At 39.7% G+C, this 20812-nt stretch overlaps 1 protein-coding gene across 1 annotated transcript; it reads left to right on the plus strand.

The window, feature by feature from the left end:
- The first annotated feature begins 560 nt into the window (after positions 1–560).
- On the plus strand, positions 561–11958 carry cxcl12b (chemokine (C-X-C motif) ligand 12b (stromal cell-derived factor 1)). The gene is made up of 4 exons (XM_034537091.1): positions 561–735; positions 3393–3510; positions 7629–7712; positions 9090–11958. Exons 1-4 carry the CDS (start codon positions 669–671, stop codon positions 9127–9129), a joined length of 309 nt encoding a protein of 102 aa, XP_034392982.1. The 5' UTR covers positions 561–668; the 3' UTR covers positions 9130–11958.
- The last annotated feature ends 8854 nt before the right edge of the window (positions 11959–20812 follow it).

Genomic DNA, 20812 nt, shown 5'->3' on the forward strand with positions numbered 1-20812 from the left:
TGTGTGTGTGTGTGTGTGTGTGTGTGTGTGTGTTTGTGTGCGTGTGTGTGTGTGTGTCTCTCTGTCTCTCTGTCTGTCTCTCTGTCTCCATTAGACACGTTGTACCTGTCTAAAGGGGTCTGTGTACACAGTCACTTTGTGGGGACTCACCTTCCTTGTGGGGACCAAATGCACGTCCCTATAACATAAATCATAACATTTTTAGGTTGCAGACTTGGTCTAAAGCAAGGCTAAAGTTTCCAATTAGGGTAGGTCTCCAGGAAATTTATTTAGTCAATGTAATATCCCCAAAAGTAACGAAAACACATCCGTGCTTGTGTGTGACAGGTGGCAAGAAGAGGCAAAGACAATGGAGAGAAATCAGGCAAAAAGAGAGAGAAAGAGAGAGAGATTTCCCGTCAGACTTTCTCCTTGATTCCCAGCCAACATGTTTCTAATCGAGGAAGTCTCATACTAAACTCACCCCTTCCCCTCCTCTCCTCTCCCCTCCTCTCATGCTGGGACCCTGCCCCCTCCCTCCTGAGAAAATGGAACTGCCTTCTCCCTCTCTCTCTCTCTTCCTCTCTCCCATCTGAAGATTTAACACAGAGCAGAGCTGGCGGTCACAGTTGCTCCCTGGATTGTAGCAGAGAGAGAGCAGCCCTCCTGCAGCCTGTTAGCCCACCACCATGGATGTCAAGCTGCTGGCACTGATGGCTCTGATGGCCGTGGCCACACATGTACCAACCTCCAACGGTGAGTCCAGCAGAGGGACGGGAGACTCGGGCCGAGCTTTTAATGGTGCAGAGAGATTGTTGGTTTGGTCCTGTTTGAGGGTTTTCACTGAGTCTTGGGTGAAGAAATGTTGCTGGATGAGATGTTTTAAAAATGGGGATGTCGTTAGCATTTGGATTATTTTAATCTTGGCTGTGTAGGACGTAACATTTCTGGAATCAGTGAGAAAATCAGGTGAATGTCTTAAATCTAAATGAAAATTAATTTTGGCTTCATGTTTTAACTTCTTGTTTTTTTAAAGCTTAACTTCTGGCATTGTCGGCCCGTGGCGGTCAACTGAATTTTGATGGTTTGATGGAGTTTTATTTGTTGCTGGAACAGAGACCTTTTGGACAAATTCCTTGTTGCACTTGTGGCGGTTTCACTCCAGCACTTGGGATGTGTTTTGTAACATCTCATCGACAGTTCACAAAATGTAGACATGTATTCCAAAATCATCCATCAGTCCTTATAAGAATTACTTAATATCTGAAACAATTATACGATTAATTGATAACAATTCCACAGAAAAGTAATCTGCAACTAGTTTGATAACAGATTGAGATGGAAGCAAGTTTTTAAAGGAAAAGTGCGACAGCTAATTTAATGTGTTTGGATCTTGAAGATGTAAATGATTAATTGTGACGATAACACTTCGGTAATTAGTTAGTTAATTGCAACCCTTTATTATTAGTATATCAGTGGAATTACATAATATTGCCTGTGATTAGTAATCGACATTATTACTGCACGTTTGTAAAACATTTTAAGCAATCCTTTTTTTCTAATTTAAATATTTGAGCAATAAATCTGGTTGCAATTTTCCCAGTGACTACAGTAATAAGTATTTTGGACTAAAATCCTTAATGTACCATATGAGGAGAGAAGTTTGCACCGTGACCCCACGTTAATGTTAACCTTGGTAGGAGACAACAGGGTGTTGAGGCGTCTGGACTGCATTATGCTAAGCTTGTTGTTTCAACCTCAGTAAGACCCCCGATTGCATATTAAAGAGTTAGGTCTAAATGTGTGTATTTGTCTTTTCCCTTTGCTTTCTTTTAATTAGTTTCTAATTAGGGATAAACAATGCGGCGGTGATAGCAGTGGATGCTCGCTCCTGGGCTGCGTGCTGCATAGTGATCCCCTAGTTTGCATGAGAAAGGACCCTGAATGGGTGTGAATCATTAGGCTGATATTACTGAGGATTTAGCCATTTGTGGCACGACATTTGGTGTTGCATTACACACATGCATATCAATGGGAATATGTTTAACCCCAGAACAAAGGTCTGTTTGCTATACGTGACTCACTTGATTACATTTATTTTAGTTTATTATGACAGGAATATATTGATACAAATTTAGCTTTTGTACCCACTCTGTAGCCTCAAAGAAGTATTTCCCTCTTTTAAAACATTTCTATGAAATAAATGGAATAAAACACTCTACAGGGCCTTTAATGTAAAGTGTGATTGTACTTTTGTTTCTCTTTATCTTTTTACTTTTTTTATTTTTACAACCATCATCCTTCAAAAAGGCGAATTAAGTTCAAAGCTAAAATCAGTTTGTTATTGCGTGCAGTCTGTGGTCCTCTGGGCCCCCACAAGCCTCCATGGAGTCCCACGGGTGATTTGTAATCATTTTAAGAATGTACTTGAGGTGATTTCCTCAGAGGCTGTTGATGCCGTCTGAGCCGCAGAGTGCTCTTTCATAAAAGGGGCAAATATTGGAAATTGAATGAGGAGGACCCTTCTCCACCAGAGTGGCCACGCTGAATGCTCTCGGAGTGAAAAGCTGAAATTCTGCATGTGTGTTTGAGTGTGTGACTGGTCAGAAAGGGCTAATCTCTTTTTAATGAACATGATGTTCAGAGCAATAGCAGGTAAACTCATACGCTCCCATGCTTTGTAAGGGCCTGTTACAGTAGATAACACACACTTTGCATTGGTCCGCTGAGGGAAGTGATGCATTTAGTTACAAGTGAAATGAAGTAGAAGCTGCTGTGATATCATTTTGTATCTAAAGTTAAGTTGACATTAACTAAAATGACTCCATCTCTGTTTCATAAACAATGACATGTTTAAATTGTTGAAAGAGAAAAAACATAAAACAGTCACTTTAGTTCTGAACCACAAAATTATCAATTATTGAGTTGATATAATCAAGTTAATTATTTGTGAAATGCCACAATGAGCATAAATGTATTTAAAAAGCCTACAATATTAAAATATGATCATAAACTTCAAAAATAATCAATAAATAATGTTTCTTCCTTAAGTTAACAGTATCCTCTATAATTAAGTGTTAGAGTGTGTGTGTGTGTGTGTGTGTGTGTGTGTGTGTGTGTACTCATAAATCTGTTCACACATTGTGGGGACCCACAAGATGACACCATAATGTAAATCATTACATTTTAGGGTGGAGACTTTACGGGTAGGGTTAGATTAGGTTGCGTTAACTAAGCTTAAAAGCAAGTAAATCAAAGTGAATTATTTAACTTAACTTTATGAAAAACTTCTGTTTCCTGTTGAATGTATTATTAAGTTGAACACAACACCGAGTTTCCTTTTGAATGTTGTCCAATGTTGTTTATCCTTTTTTGTTTTACCGCTAATGCTCATGTGTGACCTTCCTTTGCAGCAAAGCCCATCAGTCTGGTGGAGCGCTGCTGGTGTCGTTCCACCCTCAACACGGTTCCTCAGCGGTCCATCAAAGAGCTCAAGTTCCTCCACACACCCAACTGCCCCTTCCAAGTCATGTAAGTGAATGATTGTGCATTTATTTGGGTGATTAACTTGAAGAAATATCGTGCCTCCAATTATCTTAAGGATGCTTCCACTCAAGAGAAGTATTTTAGATGTTGGTGTATTCAGGTGCATGTTGGTCAGAGTCAGTGCTGCCTTTAGAACAACTCTAGTCCAACGCTCTGACAAATAACCTGTTTGGCTTTTAAATTGCTTTTTTGTGAACCTGATCCGTGGCTGATGCTCGCTGGGTGATTTGATATCTTTGCTGTGCCTGAGTGAGTGAGTGAGTGTGTTCTCCCACCCCGAACACCGTTATGCTGAGACGCAGAGACGGTACATACTTATTTACACGTTTGCTACAGAAATCCTTCAGACATATTCATATTATTAAATGTGATTAGTTCATTAATAATAACATAACTAATGTTAATAAATTAATTCTGAAATTATTGTGAAAAAACAAGAATCTTTTTTTATTTTGTATGATAATAAAGAGACGATACACTCACACATATATGCACACACACGTCATACAACAGAAGATTTGAGAGCAGCAAGTATGAAACTTCAAAACGCATTGAAATTTATTTGTGAGCTGTAAAAGCGTCTCTCAATACATCACCCTTTCACCATGAGTTAGCTCCATTTACTTTCCATTTTATTATTGATAGATACACCATTTTAAAGTCGCTGTCACATGACATATACTCCTTGCTATTAGCCTGGCGTTTCATTATCCTAATTTTGTTTAATGCTTTTACTTTTTTAAAACTTTTTTTTTCCCTCACTTTTGACCTTAAAAAAATGTATACGCCCAACATAAAAGTAACAGTGCAGATAGAGTGAAAGTGGATGTGTGTGTGTGTGTGTGTGTGTGGTGTTAATATTCTTGTATTATTTTCCTAATGAGAGGCCTGAGTTTAAAACAACATGATCCTCTCAGAAAGAGGAAAGCGGTAACGGCTTGTGCTCAAGGGGGACATATATGTTTTGCAAAGGAAGCAATAATTAAGGGTCAAAGTGATTGCCTTTGTGTTTCCACTGACCCCTGTGTCCCTTATACACTTTTTTTTAATAACCTGCCCAGCAACAGTGAATATAATGTCACCAGTCTGGAAGACATTTACTAAAAGGCCTCATTCATTTGTTCGCTATAGAAAACGGGGCGGCAGAAGCCTCACAGCCAAAAGGCCGATGGGCTTCTGCCAGAAAGGGAGGGGGGCTAATGACTGTTAGAAGGGGTGAGCGAATGGCAAAAGGTCAAAGAGGACACATCGCGCTCCAGCCGGGACACAAACTCCCTCTAACCTCCCTCCAGAAAACTGCCAGAGGAGTCAAGAAGTCATTCAGACGAGGAGCTCACAGGGTTGCTCTGATATCTCTATTGAGGCAGATGAAAGAAAGCCAGTAACACTATACCCGCTGTCCCGCCTTGCCCCGCTGCCCTGTGTCCCACCGTGCACCCTCATCCTAGCCCCACACCCGCCCCAGCATGCTGTTGGTATTAACTTGCTGTGAAGTAATTACTACCTGCTGCTTGTGGAACTCAAATTCCAGCCAAGTCAATTAGGGTTTTAGGCTCTCAGTTGGTCATCCAGACAAGCAGACAGATAAACAGGATGAAGGGAGATACATCAAAACAGCAGAGAGCTCCTGAGCGGATGAGCCGACCACCCCTAATAAAATAAAAGAGGAGGGGAAAAAAGGAGACATCCCTGGAGGAAAAGCAAACACAGATCGTGTTACTGGGCTGTTAGTTTGAGGGATTTGGGGCTGATGCCTGGGTTGATGCTCCTGAACTGCTCTTTTCGGTTTAGGTGCCATTTGCTCATGTGCTCGCGCGTGCGCATCTAAATGGGGCGAGGAATAGGGGAGGTGGCGTATTAAAGGGGGTAGCGAGGGACTGAGGAGGAGAGAGTGGGGGTTCAAATTGAATCAGAAATCAAGCAGTGATGAGACAGCAGCGATGAGGCGCAGAGGAATGTGTTTAATTTGCAGAGCCGTGTGATGGAGAGACAGAGGGCGGAGAAAGGAGGAACAGTGAGGCGAGACACCTCCTGAGTTGTTAACTCTCATACACAACCTTTTGCCACCGAGGTGTGAGATCCACATGTTTGGAGGGGAGGAGGGGCGAGACTTCCCTGCCCCTCCCCTCCCCCCTTCACGCCAACAGATCTGACACTCTCTCAACAGCTTCTGATAACAGAACAAATCCTCTCCTAAATATTTGGTTCAGCGCTCCATCACCAGGTCATCACTCACTTGAACGGGCAAGTGGTCTCATTTTAAAATCCCTGCAGCTCCGGCTTCTGAGTTGTAAAAGAAAAATTTCATAGGAGAATTTATATTTTCACGGTTTAATAGAAGGAGAAGAGAGATCTTGTTTCTCGAAAGGTTTTTTTCATTTATTTTTTCAATGTGAGGGGTGTCCCCTTACTCATGAGCCCAGATTGTGGGTTTCTTTTAAACCAGTCTGAAGGAAACAATCTCCCCTACAAACTCCACATCAAAATACGGTTTCCGGTGTTCCCTGTGCGGTGTGGGGACACCTTTACAAGCCACACGGGGCAGTGCGAGCCTCCTCTCCAGCTGTCCCTGAGTGGAAACAGAAAGCGGTGATTTTTCACCGCCGACTGGAGAGTGACAGCCTGTTATGAGCAGTAATCCTCCGCTTTGCAGCTCGGATGTGTTGTAAGATGTGGTGATGCTTTTAGAGCTTAGCTGAGGTGTTTCTGAGCTCAGCCTTCATAAACCATATCAGATATTATCCTGACATATTGTGCTTATTTTAACATCAAAGTCCATTGATTTATTCAGCAGGAATCCGACCACTTCTATTTTCCGATATGGAATCAGGATTATATTTCCGTTTAAAGAAATAATGCAGGTTCACTTAAAATTGAATTCTGACTGATATTAAGGTGACAGCTTGTTATGAGTAATAATCCTCTGGTTTAAACTGGGATGTGTTGTAAGATTGTTGTGGGTTTTTGGAGATAAAGTTGAGCTTTCATTGAAGTGGGCTTTCATTCAAAATAAAAGACATTATTTGGATTTATTAGTCATAAAAGAACTTAAGTTAAAGACATATCTTTGGATATTGCCTCTTCAATTTAAACAATGTCACCTCCCAACAATCAGTATAACCACCTGTATAGTACTTTTGGGAATTATAAATGTTGCTCATTGTGCATTTACTTTTAAACAACCATATTTTACATTCCTTCCCACCATTATCCAAATGATAGGCAAATGGCTAATTTTCCCACATTGCAAGAATCCATTACTCTCCATTATTTTCAGCACTTTATGCATCAACTTGCAGAGAGTAAGACATGTGGGAAAGATGTTCTGTGAAGTGAAAGACAATTAAGGTGATTAAGGTAAACCTTTAAAGCCTGATTGATGTTGGTGTCAAAATCCGTACTCCATCTCAGAGGCGTAACTCTATCAAATCTGAATACACAGATAAACATTTATAGATTCACTGTGAGGACAGACGCTCCTTATAAATGATGACGTTTTAATTATATCAATGAGCTAAAATTATATATATATTAAGTAGGGATCAATTTGTAGCCCACAGCTGACTCCATGGAAACCTTATACTTCCTGTTTCCATCTCCCAAAGTCATCTGTTTCATCTGAGGGGGGCTACAGTGTCAGACTTTAAAAATCCCTGCTTTGGAAAATGGTCTACAATCATCAAGTACAAAAAATATAATAAAAACCTTTATTTACATCTCTGATTCACAGCTACTGCATGCGCTAAACGTGTGGTCCTTAAAAATGCCTTAAAATAGATTCCTATAGAACCAAAATAAGGAGCTCAAGTTTTCTTGGAATCTGTTTTAATTAAACTGCCACACTTTTTCCTCAAGGTTGCTGTGAGGACTTATTACACTTTGCTTGACCACGCAGCTAATAACAGATATAATCTATCGACTGTCCAACATCACCAGATGTTCTCCAGCAGTCTTTGAACCTGATTTATTTCATGCAAGTTTGGATTAGGCTGAAATAGTTTGCTTTCTCTGTGTCTCTGCTTCATGTGAACAACTGTGTGAAGACATTTAACAGATATACTGGCATCTAATCCCTCAAATTCTTCTTTTTTTTCCTCCATCAGTGCCAAACTGAAGAACAACAGGGAGGTTTGCATCAACCCGGAGACCAAGTGGCTGCAGCAGTACTTAAAGAACGCCATTAACAAGTAAGAAAGAAACCCTGACCGTCTTTGTGCAGACGCAAGCTGACAGAGACCGAAAGGAGATACCGCTCTCTCTCTGTCTCTATCACTGACACGGTCGATGTAAGAAGCTGAGTTATTATCTGTGAATTAATTAGCATGAGGAAAGAATAGTGTGTCTGCCTCCTGTTTTCTCAGAAGCATGTTTCTGTGACTTCAGAAAGTCATGTATTTATTGATTTCTTTTGACATTTTCCATATAATTATCATCACTAATTGCACATCAGCATCAGAGTTGTCCCGGTCGGATTGCAGCATTGTGGGTAACATCTTGTCATAGTAAAAAAAAAAAAAAAGTGCAGCAGCTCATTCAATTTAATGAGCTATGCAGTTAAAATGTGTGCATTCCTCATTAAAAAAAATGCTCCAAACATGTCTGGTGGTGATTATCGCCAGGCTGCATGTCTGCTTCTTAAAACACCATAAACACCTAAAGCACAATGTAAAAAACAACAATATAGTAATTCTGAGGATCTATATTTACCGTTTTAGTATGGAACAGGGCTTTAAATTAAGTCTTATAGCAGTTTATTGAAGTCTGCATGTGGAGAGATCTTTTATGCATCATAACTGTTGAGCAACAAGTGTCCACTGAGTCAGTCAAGCCTTTGAGCTTATTCAATGAGGCGTTACATGCAGCAAATATGTGGAAACGACCAAAACTTCACTTAAAGAATTAATCGTCGGAACATAAAAAGCAAATCGCAACTTGACTTTTTTTCTCCTTCATCTTTTTAAAAGAGACCTTTTTGATAGCATGACTTCATGTCAGCATCACCGTTTTCAAGCTCTGTTACAGTTACATACATTTGTTCACCTTTGAAAACTGCGACCCAACACCTGAGGCCCCCGACATGTCCCTGTCTGTCTGATACGAACAGATGTGCATTAGCAACCCTGTCTCCTAGAAATTACATTCATATGCTTTTTACTACTACCTTTTTTGAAAGGAATCATTATTGCTGCCTGGATTATGTACCCCGACAGCATTTCTCTAGTGTCGGCGCTACATGTATGTACTTCACGCAAGTCTTAGGGAGGTTTGTTATTTTTTTTTAATATATTTTAAAGGGAAAGTGAGTGAAAATACAGTATTTGGACAGTTTGAGTTTGTTGGTTTATTTGTTCTTGACCAGACAAGCCCGTTGTGACATTTTAATGGTTAGAACATCAAGTTTAATCATTAGATATGATTTAACTCCACAACAACATTTTCAGTGAATCTGCTGGTTCTAATTCCCCGTACTGATTTCCCCATCTGGTCCAGGAAAAGAATAGAAACAACAACCGTATTCTCTTTACAGGCTAACATACAAGTTATCCATCTGTGTCTCTCTCCAGGGTGAAGAAATCTAGAAGACGCAAAAACAAGATAAACTAAACGCAAGGGAAGAAATGTGTGTCGTCAGGCATGGTCTTCCCGAGTCGAACCCGTATACCTCCCTGTCACTGCTATGGATGTATGTAAACACGCTGTATGTACCCGTCCACCTCTCTGGACCGCTTGCAGAACCAGCACTTCACCGCTAAACCGTGTTGTCTCAAGCACCGCCACCGATCCCTCTGGACGCCCACGCAGTCACCTCCAACACTCCCTGTTAGCACCAAGTGCAATTATACCTTGAGATGGCGGGATGCATGCTAATGTCAGATATGTGTGTGTGTGTGTGTGTGTGTGTGTGTGTGTGTGTGTGTGTGTGTTTGAATGCAACATATGACTAACTCTAAATGTGTGTCTGTATATAGTATGTTCTCACTTAACACAGCCAGAGAGGAACAATTTGAGGTTTCAGTCTCACACAAGGCTTTGTGGGTAATGGCACCTTTACGTCGTGGGAAAACAAATACTGACACCGGTCTCCGAGAAGCAATTAAAAAAATTGGCATTTTGTTGGCTGCCCTACAGTATATATTCATTATGAAAGAAGTGTTTCATTTAGAAAACACCAAAGCTTAATCCACCCAAGTTATTTTCACAGTAATATCTCAGCGCATACAGGTTTTTACTCCATGACTGAGGGGTCAAGGGGCAGTAACAGAGGCTGTCCAGTGGGGTTAAGCCTTCACAAATGACCAATCAGGGCCGGCCGTGCTACAACCGTATCTTAAATTGTCTTCACGTTCCAGCATCAGGAACAAAACAGATAGAAGCTCACAAACACTGTTAAGAAACAAGCACTGATCTTGAGGTGCCATATATTCAGTATACGGGGTCAGAGCCATTGACATAATTATATTTCACTGTTTATTATATGCAAGATTCAATATGTGATATTGTGACCTCTGTCTTATATAAAACACAATTTTGTTTTTTACCAGTCACAAGATATTTGAAGCGCTGTTGTTAGAGTTCATGTGGAAAAAATGAAATAGAAAGCTGATTTTATGTGAAGGCCATAGTGCCATTGTATTGATAAATACTATAAGGAAGTTAAACACTTATCAATGCATCATTTTTGTTATTGAACATATCAGTAAACCAAATATTTTAACCGTAAAACATGCAACTTGAAGAAACCTGTGAAAGCATGACTTTCAATTTCATTTATTGTTATAAAAAAGGAGTAGAAGATTGTCATAGTTCCTAATTTTTTTAACTCAACAAAGGGACTAAATGTAAATGTATATCATGACTAGAGCAATCTAACTGCAGTATGTTCATACCAACACCTGTCCTTGGTAGGAATGAAAAGCTAAAAACTGTCACATGAAACAGACCATGATAAATATCACAATGGTAATTTGTCCATTGTGGCAAAAAGGTTTTTGATTAGTCTTTTTATATATATTTGAGCCACTTTATTATCAGATGTGTGATTTTAAATGTAACTGTTTTATTTTTATATTGTGTATAATCTTACTAAATGCTTTTTAATGCAATGTACAGTAGGCAGTAGCTACTAAATGAAGGCTAGCCCATAAAATGTAACAAACAGTATTAAGCTTAATTGTTAAGATGTCATGCAATACACATGTAATGGTTTGTTACTCCACAGTATTCAACACTGAAATACCTTTTTTAATCTTTTTTTTTTAACAATGTTGATAAAAAGAAAATCGTCCAATCAAATCAGATATCGTCCTCCTTGTTTGTTGTTGTTGTTTCTCCGTATTGTTTCCTTTCTCAACCAATGGGAGATGTATCAATGGTAAACTGAATAAAATATATTCAGGTCAACACACAGTGATTGAAAACAAAAGCCGCTGTCATCGTGTTACATGTGACAGGAAACTATTCGGCCCACCAGTCGCCCCCATTGAACACTTGATTCAGTTTTTTTTCATAGTTTTACTGAGGCTGATGTATGATGTGTCAATAGAGCCGCTGAGCCAAAACCAAACAAAACTTTTGAGTTGAGATGCCAGCGACCGACATGTGCTTTCAATCTGGACACTCCCAGCACCCCACGGGCTTTCTTTTTACTTTCCCTCAACTGTTGCCATGCCGCAACCATTTTTCCCCTAAATTGTTTGTGGTCGTTTCTATGTTCTATGTTTCGTTCTGTTTTCCACGGTCTGTCTGCTGAGTGCCTGCTCACTCGGGATACTCGTATCATATCTCAATATCAATTTGCAGCTAATGGTGCAATAATCCTGTAAGTGTCAGTCATTTCCCATTAAACTAATAGAAGTTAATGGACACTCATTTTATATGATTATACTCATGTGTTTCAACACATTGCTGAATAAGTTAAAACCCTCCAGTTTCCAAACGCACTGATATGTAATGATAAAAGTCTAATTTTATTCATTGTGTAAATTCAAATCAAAACCGCCGTCTATTCCCAAAATACTTTCAAGGGTTAAAGATGACGTTGTTACTTCTGTAAATGTAAACCTTTCTCATATAAAACGTGATAATTATCTCAATAAAAGGAACAACTCTACTGCATTACATGTGGAAAAACCTGTTTAGTGTGACTAAATAGTGTCAGACATTGACATTGACTCTTTTATTATTTTGCAAATGGAGCATTTACAGGAGGTTTTTGTGTCTATTATTTGGACCAATTTCAAATTCAGGTTCACATTGATCGTGTATTAGTAAATCACTCAAAATGGGTGCATGTCTTTGGACCCTGAGACAATGTGAAATATATTTTTTAAAGCAGCTTCTGACACATATTACGCTCTGTATTGTCACTCTTTATAAACCAAGAGGTGCTCTTTTCACTGTGATGCTCAAGCCCTTTTTAAATAAAGTCAAATGAAATAAAGTCACGTGTCTGTATTTTATATGTGTTTATCTGTATAGTTGGAAAGACACCCTGAATATGCAGCTGGCTTGTCAACGCATCCAGCAGACGTGGATCAACATGAGCACCCCGTTGAGTTTCAGCCAACCTTAGTCCAGTATTAATTTTTCTTTTAGCTTTAACTTGTTCTTCCAACTCCGGAGATAGATGATAAACTGAACTCAATGATGATAGATGATGTTAGACTTTCTTCTCACCGGTTTATTTTGGCTCTCAATCGAGTACATTTTATTTATACAACCAAATATCACATTTGGATAAGAACTCTCTAGAAAACCTTTAAAGGGAAATAAATGTCCAACACCTCAGGAAGAATAACTGGAGGAGTCACTGTCCCATGACAGACAGACGTCAAATAAATTACAGTATAGACAATCCAAATGACAAACAAAAATATACATATATCGTGAACATATATGAAGAAAATTAATTTAGGATGTCAAGCATCTTCCTGGTGTTGCCCAACAACTGAAGCTTGAGCCACACAACCTCCTCTCTGCATCCCTTTTGACTGTAAGTTGCTTTAGGGCTGTTGGTGAGAGCCACACACTCTATGTGTGCTAAACATTTGGCATTTGGCATAAGTCATTTCACATTACAGGGAGTCATTTGGTCTAATACCTTAAATGTTACTTGATTCAGCTCTGAGGTGGAAATCAAGGAGAAGACATTTCTTTATTTCGAGGACTGTCATAAGGAGTTACGTTCTCATTTTGATGGTAATAAATAGTGTCTGCAACCCACCTCAGACAGGTGGGCTAAGTTGTACTACAGACCATGAAACCACTCTTTCCACAGAGAATTATATCACAGGAGACCAGACTTCCTGCTGTGGCTTCATACAAATAATCCAGGTCAAAAAGAGAGGCTTCGCAAGGCCAAAACCTAACGCAAACAGTCTTGTATTGCAAAGGAACAACCAAGGTCTGATATATAATTCAACAGGACTATCACTATCAGGACGTTTTCCACCTTAGAACTGAAACCTACTCAGCTAATCTTTTTCCAGTAAAGGAACAAAGAGGAAAGGCACATGCAATGGCCATCAACAACCCTGTAGGATATTCTAACACAAGTATTCATTTGTGCTGGTTCATTACTCGTCCACAGTACCAGGGAGCCATGTCGCGTTATAAAGCTGTCAGCTCTAATAAAGTGGGATTAATTTCATGGTACAGCTCTTACCTCTGACCTGCGTGTAGATATAAGGAATATGAGACATACTTTTGGACATATACCAAGCAGTTTAGAGGGCAAGAGTTGTATGTCTGGCCATTTTGGGCACATTCAGAAATGATTATGGGATTTCTATGCTGTGCTTACTCAGCTGAGACCCGACTGTGATGGAGTTGGCCGACATATGTGTGCAATGTTTATCAGTATGTATTTTTACTGACACGTTGCTCTGATCCAGGGCAATTTAGAGGTTTTTACAACGAGAGCGAGGCCTCAGGTCAATGTGTGAAATATTCTGAATAAAAGATAAAATATAACAAGCCAGTTGTGACCAATAAAATAAGTCCACTGGGCTAATTAAGAGTCTGTATCAGACGTACGCTGTCCAATGGAGAACAATAAAAGCATAGATTGATGAAGATACGTATCAACATATGAAGCAACAAAGAAAATGTTGACACAAATGGTCCAGGACCTCACAGAGTTCAAGGAGACAGCCAAGGATATATGATGAAGCGTGTGTAAGTGTACTGCCAGTACACAGAAAGTCTCTACATCTTCCGTCGCAAACTAAAAACACATCTTTTTCGACTATACCTTGAATAGGGAAGGTAGAGCCGTAGTAGCACTTTAGTAGCACTTAAATATCCCTTACCGATAGCACTTTGTTGTTTAGCACTTTAGTAGCACTTAAATATCCCTTACCGATAGCACTTTGTTGTTTAGCACTTTAGTAGCACTTAAATGGCTCTTACTGATAGTACTTTGTAGTTTAACGTTATTGAAGAAATTGTACTTGCTTGATTCTTGTTGTTCTGAGTTTAGACTCACGGTTTAATGCACTTATTGTAAGTCGCTTTGGATAAAAGCGTCAGCTAAATTACATGTAATGTAATGTAATGTAACACAACTATCATAGGACACGGTAGAGTGGGTCAAACTGTGCTTTCAGTCAGCATATAAAGGACAAAAGGTGATGCAGGAACTCGTTGGCTGATCAGTAACACGATGCATCATTTTCATTCGTTCATCCTTTATTAAGATCAAATTGATGTTGTTGAACATATGTTTGACTGAAGCAAAGCACTTCCATAAGGTTCATCATTGTACGAGAGTTATCAGAACCCAGTGTCATGAAGATGACTTTTACATGTGAAACAAACGCTGAAGCAAACAGCGCTGCCACATCGCGTTGTGCTGCTTGCATTATCCCGAGCATGCCAAAGGCCTTAGACTTGCTTACCCGACTCTCTCATTTACCCGCTCACCCGTTTCCATTTTCATTTTCCATATAACCGTAGGATTTCCACTGATTCCCTGTCAGATTGTCAATTTTGTTATGATGCTCATAGCCTTTGCATTCCAGCTTTCTCAATTACTTTTCGAGGGAAACATATTTTCTCCCGGATCACGGTCGGAGCTTTAAATGCATGACTGTGAATTGAAAAAAAGATCTTGGTTTTCCTTTGAATAAGTAAAAATGTTATCAGGAGAAAATTCATTTCCATCCAAACATAAAGAACAATGCAGTGTTGTTGTCTGGGAACGTACATTTTAGGAGCCAAATGTACCTGTTGTCTATTCCTGCAACACCTTTTTGCATCTGACTTCTTTGTTTTCCATTACAGATCCACATTCAGGGAACAACAAAGTTTGGAACTGAGTGACTTCAAACTTCTGCTGTTTGCAATTGTTGTTCCAGACCTACTGTGCACCTGCACTGAGCGCAGTGGTCAACCAAACATCCAAAAGACAAGACAAAGTCGTAAAATAGTGACAAAATGAAAACAACACTGCTTCGCTTGGCACACAGCAGCCTTCAACTTAAATCAGCTGAGACAGAGAACATAACCAGGTTGGACAACAAATTGCCCGGCTGATTTGGTGACTTGGAGGTTGTGGGTAATCTGCTGTGATTTGAGGCTCTCAACCATACATCTTTGAACAACTTAATACCAGACAGCTGAATGGAAGTTAATAGGAAACACGTTGGCTGAACATGTGGCAAAACCACACAGGGAAGTGTGTGTGTGTGTGTGTGTGTGTGTGTGTGTGTGTGTGTGTGTGTGTGTGTGCGTGTGTGTGTGTGTGTGTGTGTGTGTGTGTGTGTGTGTGTGTGTGTGTGTGCGTGCGTGCGTGCGTGTCTATACTGCAGCTATCTTTGTGAGGACCAATTCATTTTTAGACCTTCAGAGTGAGGACATTTATAGAAAGTGGAGACAGATCTTAAAAAACCTGTTAGATGTTCAGGTTATAAAATGATGTTTTCTTTAGGTTAAAGGTTGGAGTCGGCCATTTAGTTGTGATCGTTAATTTTAGGGTAAGGGGCTGTAGAATGCTTCATTTCAATGAGTGTCCTCATAAAAATAGGAGTACAAGGTTTGTGTGTGTGTGTGTGTGTGTGTGTGTGTGTGTGTGTGTGTGTGTGTGTGTGTGTGTGTGTGTGTGTGTGTGTGTGTGTGTGTGTGTGTGTGTACAATCTGTAATTTCTTTGGTTTCCTGAAAAAAGTCACAGAATGAAAAGAAAGCCAGGGGAAGGAGAAGCTAACATGATGTTTCCTGCTCAGGATATATGAACATGGACCTGAGGCTGAAAGGTCAAGTGAACACACACACACACACAACGATAAAGAAAGAACCAACGCATATAGAAATGTGTGGTTAACTATTCGGTATAGGTGCTGACTCTAAAGCAAGCACAAATGTACCATCAAGTACAAGTTGTGACACTCAAAATGTGAAGATGCAAATTCCTGGGTGATGTGCAGATTAAAAATGCCACCCAACAAGTTCACATGGATAAACTAAAAACTGCAAAAATAAAAAGTAAATGGGACATTTTGACTAGTAAAGATGTAGAGCTATAAATGTAGTGTATCAACCTTTATGAACCTGTGGTTGAAACTATAAACAGGCCTGGGGCAAAGCTTTGTTAGTTTAATTGTACTTTGGCTAAACCTATCCCCCAAACAGGATCTTAGCAACAGGAGGAGAGAAGGGGATGTTTTCTCAACAACATAAATAGATATTAGAGATAAACTATGACCTTTTTACAATACCTCTAAGCAGCTTTGGCTTCACTTTTCAAACCCATGATGGCGTCTGGTTGAACCACTGTGCACGAGACTAGAAGAGCAACACTGTGCATTCAAAGAGAGCGCAGTTTCACGTCTTTCTGTAGCCTTTACAAACAAAAAGTATAATGAATTAATTCTTCTTCAACATGAACTACAATCACCAACTATTCTTACTTACACTTGTAACAACTACTCCCAAAGCCAAGGAGCACATCTCTAGATTGTTTTATGGGGTAACAGGTTATGTTAGGACTGACCCATCCAGTGTGTGAGAGCCATATATACAGTTGTGTCAGTGCTGGCTGTTAATACACAATAAAGTATATGACGCCACGGGAAACTGCATACCTGATTAACCTCACCCAGGAGTTGACCGCTCTGTGGTCCCCCATATCTCTGACTGTGTGGTGACCCCTCCACATAAATGCAAGCCATGGCTATACCCCCCACAGACATTCAGCTCCAGGCCTAAACATACACACCATCAACAATCTGCTTCAACAAACACAGGCTCCAAAAGACGAATGAGGTTTGAGCTGCCTACAGTCATCACTCTTTTTCAATAAAAGAGGAGAGTCAAAGGCAGTGCCGTTGTCGAGGGGAATAAGGATAAAGGAGTTTGTATTTCCAACCGTCATAGAAACCACATATCCCACAAGACACTTCTTCTCTATCAAACCGACAGCTGTTAGCGTAGCCAGCTCTGGCGGGGGAGGGGTGGAATGTGTTCAGATCTATCACGGCCGAGCGTTCAATGCATCCCTAACCTTACAGTGGAGAAAGGGGTCATGGGTAATGCTATTGGAAACAGGTTGATGGCTGTTTCCATACAAATGAATCCCCGATGTTTGACCGAGAGACGAGGCGGTGCAAAAGAGGTAGAGAAAGGGAGATGAATATCATCATTTATCAACGATGAATCCCAATTGTTCCACAGCAGAGAAAAGAATGCCATACATCTTTGTTTATTCTCATTTTCTTCCAGAAAAAAAGAAGAAATAAAAAAGGCAGATGGAGGGGAAGGGTGTCATTATTCACGGCACATTTTGGAAGACGTCACGTACAAAAGGCTTGCAATGATCCCCATTTAATGAGTAATTCCACTGTGATGCGGGACCAAGCGGATTGTGTCCTTGTTGCCTGGTCATTAGACTGGTCTGCTGGCATTTAACAGACAAGCATCATTAACTTGGTGGAGAGCAGACTTCCCAGATATTTCCATTTGTAAGGAAGGCTCTTACGTCTGAACCACTCTGACCACCCTGTAAAAGCAATGTATTCAACATCTAAGGTGCGACCAACATCGTTTTGAGAATATGCAATGGTTTAATAAAGTTGCTAATATTGTATGTTTTGCTTCATGTAATTGATAGCTTCAGTCACAAGTTGCTTAAGATTTTACATACAATAATGGGGTTGATGAATTATTAGAAATCAAAATACCCAACAGTATAGAACATATTTGTATTTAGCTGTACCTCAACCAACAGAAAAAAAGGAACTTGCACAATAATGCATGAGTAATAACAATCAAACAAAAGTAATTTAACACTCACAGGGAAGTTGTTCTGTATTGCAGTATTGCTCTTTTTACTTGAAAGAAGTAACTGAATACCCGATCCCATCATCAGCAAAGAGATTCCATGCATCCTTTTACAATCTTGATTATTTATTAGATATATGAAACAATTTATGTGATTAAAATATAACTTTTTTCAATGTTGCATCATTAATTGCCTTGAATGAAATTGTTCGTCATTTCAATTCGTAAAAGAATAATAATAATAATGCAATAACAATGCATTTAATTTATATAGTGCTTTTTGTGATACTCAAAGACGCTTTACATAACATAATTATAACATCCTAAAAGTTAAAGAAAAACTAAACTAAAATTACAGGTACAACAAATAGGGACTTTCTCAGTTGCTCGGACCCTAATAAATAAAAAATAATAAGAACATAATGAACATGCTGACCTTATTTTCAACATAATATGACTTTATCTGCATTTGAAACATATGTTTTCACATTAGATTATAACTTTTCACCTTTTCTAGGGATTAATGCCTGCCTGAGTATGTGACTGAAGTTTGAATATCATAATAAACCTGTTATGACATGACGTTTTTTACAGCATAACTCCATGCAAGAGCAATTAAGAGGCGGGCCTTTGAAGTCCACATTTCTCTGAAGTCTGATGAGCCACGGAGAGCCGAGTTCAGGCATATCCGCCTACGTTTCTCTGAAGCACATCTTAATTCGCTCCCCAGGTCTGAGACCACACCCATTACTGCCGCTGCTTTCTCTCAACTTCCTCATTGTTTACCATTATTCTCGGTGTATTATTGTTTTTACTGGTCGACTGTGTCATCTGTTGGATCTTTTTCACACATCTGTAACACTTTCTGGTGACAGAGGAGACGGCTTGAATTTTCTCCACGGTGTTCGATGAAGCCCTTCATCTCAGAGAACGAACATACCAATGTTCGTGTTACCATAACCTATTCGGCAGGATTTACAAAAACGTCGCTTTTACACCATATTTAAACAAGTAAAACATCTTGCTTACTTAAAGAAAATGAATATTGTGCAAACCTAAATGCAACATTAAATGCATTATGAATGATCTGAATTCCTGTAAAGTCACGGCGTGTTGAACAAGGTAACGACAAGCCTGGCTCCTCCTAAGCAAGCAGTTCCTCCGGCTTTGGTCCAAAAGAAAACACAAACAAGCATCCAACATATTCTTTTCTCAGTGTGGTTATTGGCCAAGACGTCACATTATATTGGACTGGACTGGCGGACTCTCGAGAGGTTAAGTTTTTCTCATACCCTGTATGGAGTCCAGACCGTGAACTTTACTTTACATGTGAAAAGGGCAAAGTGAAATCCTCATATGTGTTTCATAAGTTTCTGTGTCATACGGCCTCATTTTGTAGGTGTGATGTAAAATACAGTGCGTGAACAAATGAGCAGGACACAAACACCAAAGGCAGTCAGCAAATGTAAGCACATGTAACCAAACTCCCTTTGGAGATAAAACTGCAGGCAACTGACATCCCGGTACAACAGTTATTTAATCACGTGAAGTCAAAGCTCAACACATGTGATTCAGCACCGTGTTTTAGGCTTAGTTTTATTGTTGTCTGTTGCAGACAATATACAGAAATGATCATGGTTGAGACGGAAGGGTCACACAGTGTAATGTGAACCATAATTATCAAATGTAAATGCACAACCAGTGTATGTGTCCTCTGGTGTTAATGCTCTGTTCTGAGTTACACTCCAAGCAAGGTAGCGGTGGCATCAAGTTTAGAGACGCAGGCTTGTTGCCTGTTCAAATCCCCAGACTGACTGAGAACTGTGGGTAGGAGACACACTGACACGTCTCCATTCCCTCATCAACGATATGCTTAACCCCCTTGTATTACAGCACAGCTGGTCAGAGGCCCATGTGTGTGTTCAGGGCAGCTTCCAGGTGTGCATGTGCTGAGCGAAATGATGGTGAAGGCATAACAAGAAGATTTGCCTCAATAAATACGTTGAAGTCTTAACAAAATAACTATGTTTTACTGTGGCAAAACACTGAGGGAAAACCATACACTCCTTGGATATGGCATCACAGGGTACGTTTTAGAGATTGTATCTGGGTTTCCTCCCCACTGCAGTGTTTGTCAACAACTGGACCCAAGAAGTCCATATTTGGGGAGGTGGATTGAACATGCAGCATCCACCTCAAGTGTGACACACGTCAATCAGGTCAATTCAAATCCCTTCAAACATTTTAATGCTATGTCTGTTTTCTTTATAAATCTATAATCTGTTTTTCTAAACGATGATGCGACCACTTAGAAAAAAAGTAAAATAAAGTTAACAAACATTATAGTCAGTGACTACAAACCTCTGAACTGAGCTGTACAGAGTTATTTGTGATTATTTGTCATAGATAGCATACATGTAGATATCGACCATGCGGCAACCTCCGGGTCTGAAAAGGGAAGCCAATCCTGAAGTGCCTTAACCTTGTATTCTTTCTAATAGCCGACTCCTCCGGTTACAAAAAATAATCTGATTAATTTGATTTATTACCCCCAGTAAACATTGTAAACATGAGTTTATGGTCACTCAATCAAGTCTTCTTCAATACAGCATTATGGTCCCATTTAAAGTAAAATAGACCATAAATCAAGGTATGCTTCAGGGAGTGGCTACTTTGTGATTGACAGGTCTCTACCACAGTGTTGTCCTAAGTTATCCTTGTTTTCCTCTTACAACTTTCTCGATGTGTTTTTGCAGTTCATGAAAGTTAACGGAAACCTTTTTGATCTCCTATATGTCTTGTACTTCTCTCCACCCTTTCGTGTCACAAAAAATCCAGATGGTGACAACTGAAATGCTCAAGACATCAACATGGCAGTTCCCACACCACTCGGGGACGTCACAGTCACTACATCCACTTCTTATTGAACGTCTGTGATGTTATAGGCCTGTTAGCACTAGCATAGCTTCATCAGCAGATGACAGTTTGTAGTGTGGGAAAGCCAAACAGTGC

The sequence above is a fragment of the Cyclopterus lumpus genome, chromosome 1 (assembly GCF_009769545.1).
Source record: "Cyclopterus lumpus isolate fCycLum1 chromosome 1, fCycLum1.pri, whole genome shotgun sequence".
Lineage (NCBI taxonomy): Eukaryota > Metazoa > Chordata > Actinopteri > Perciformes > Cyclopteridae > Cyclopterus > Cyclopterus lumpus.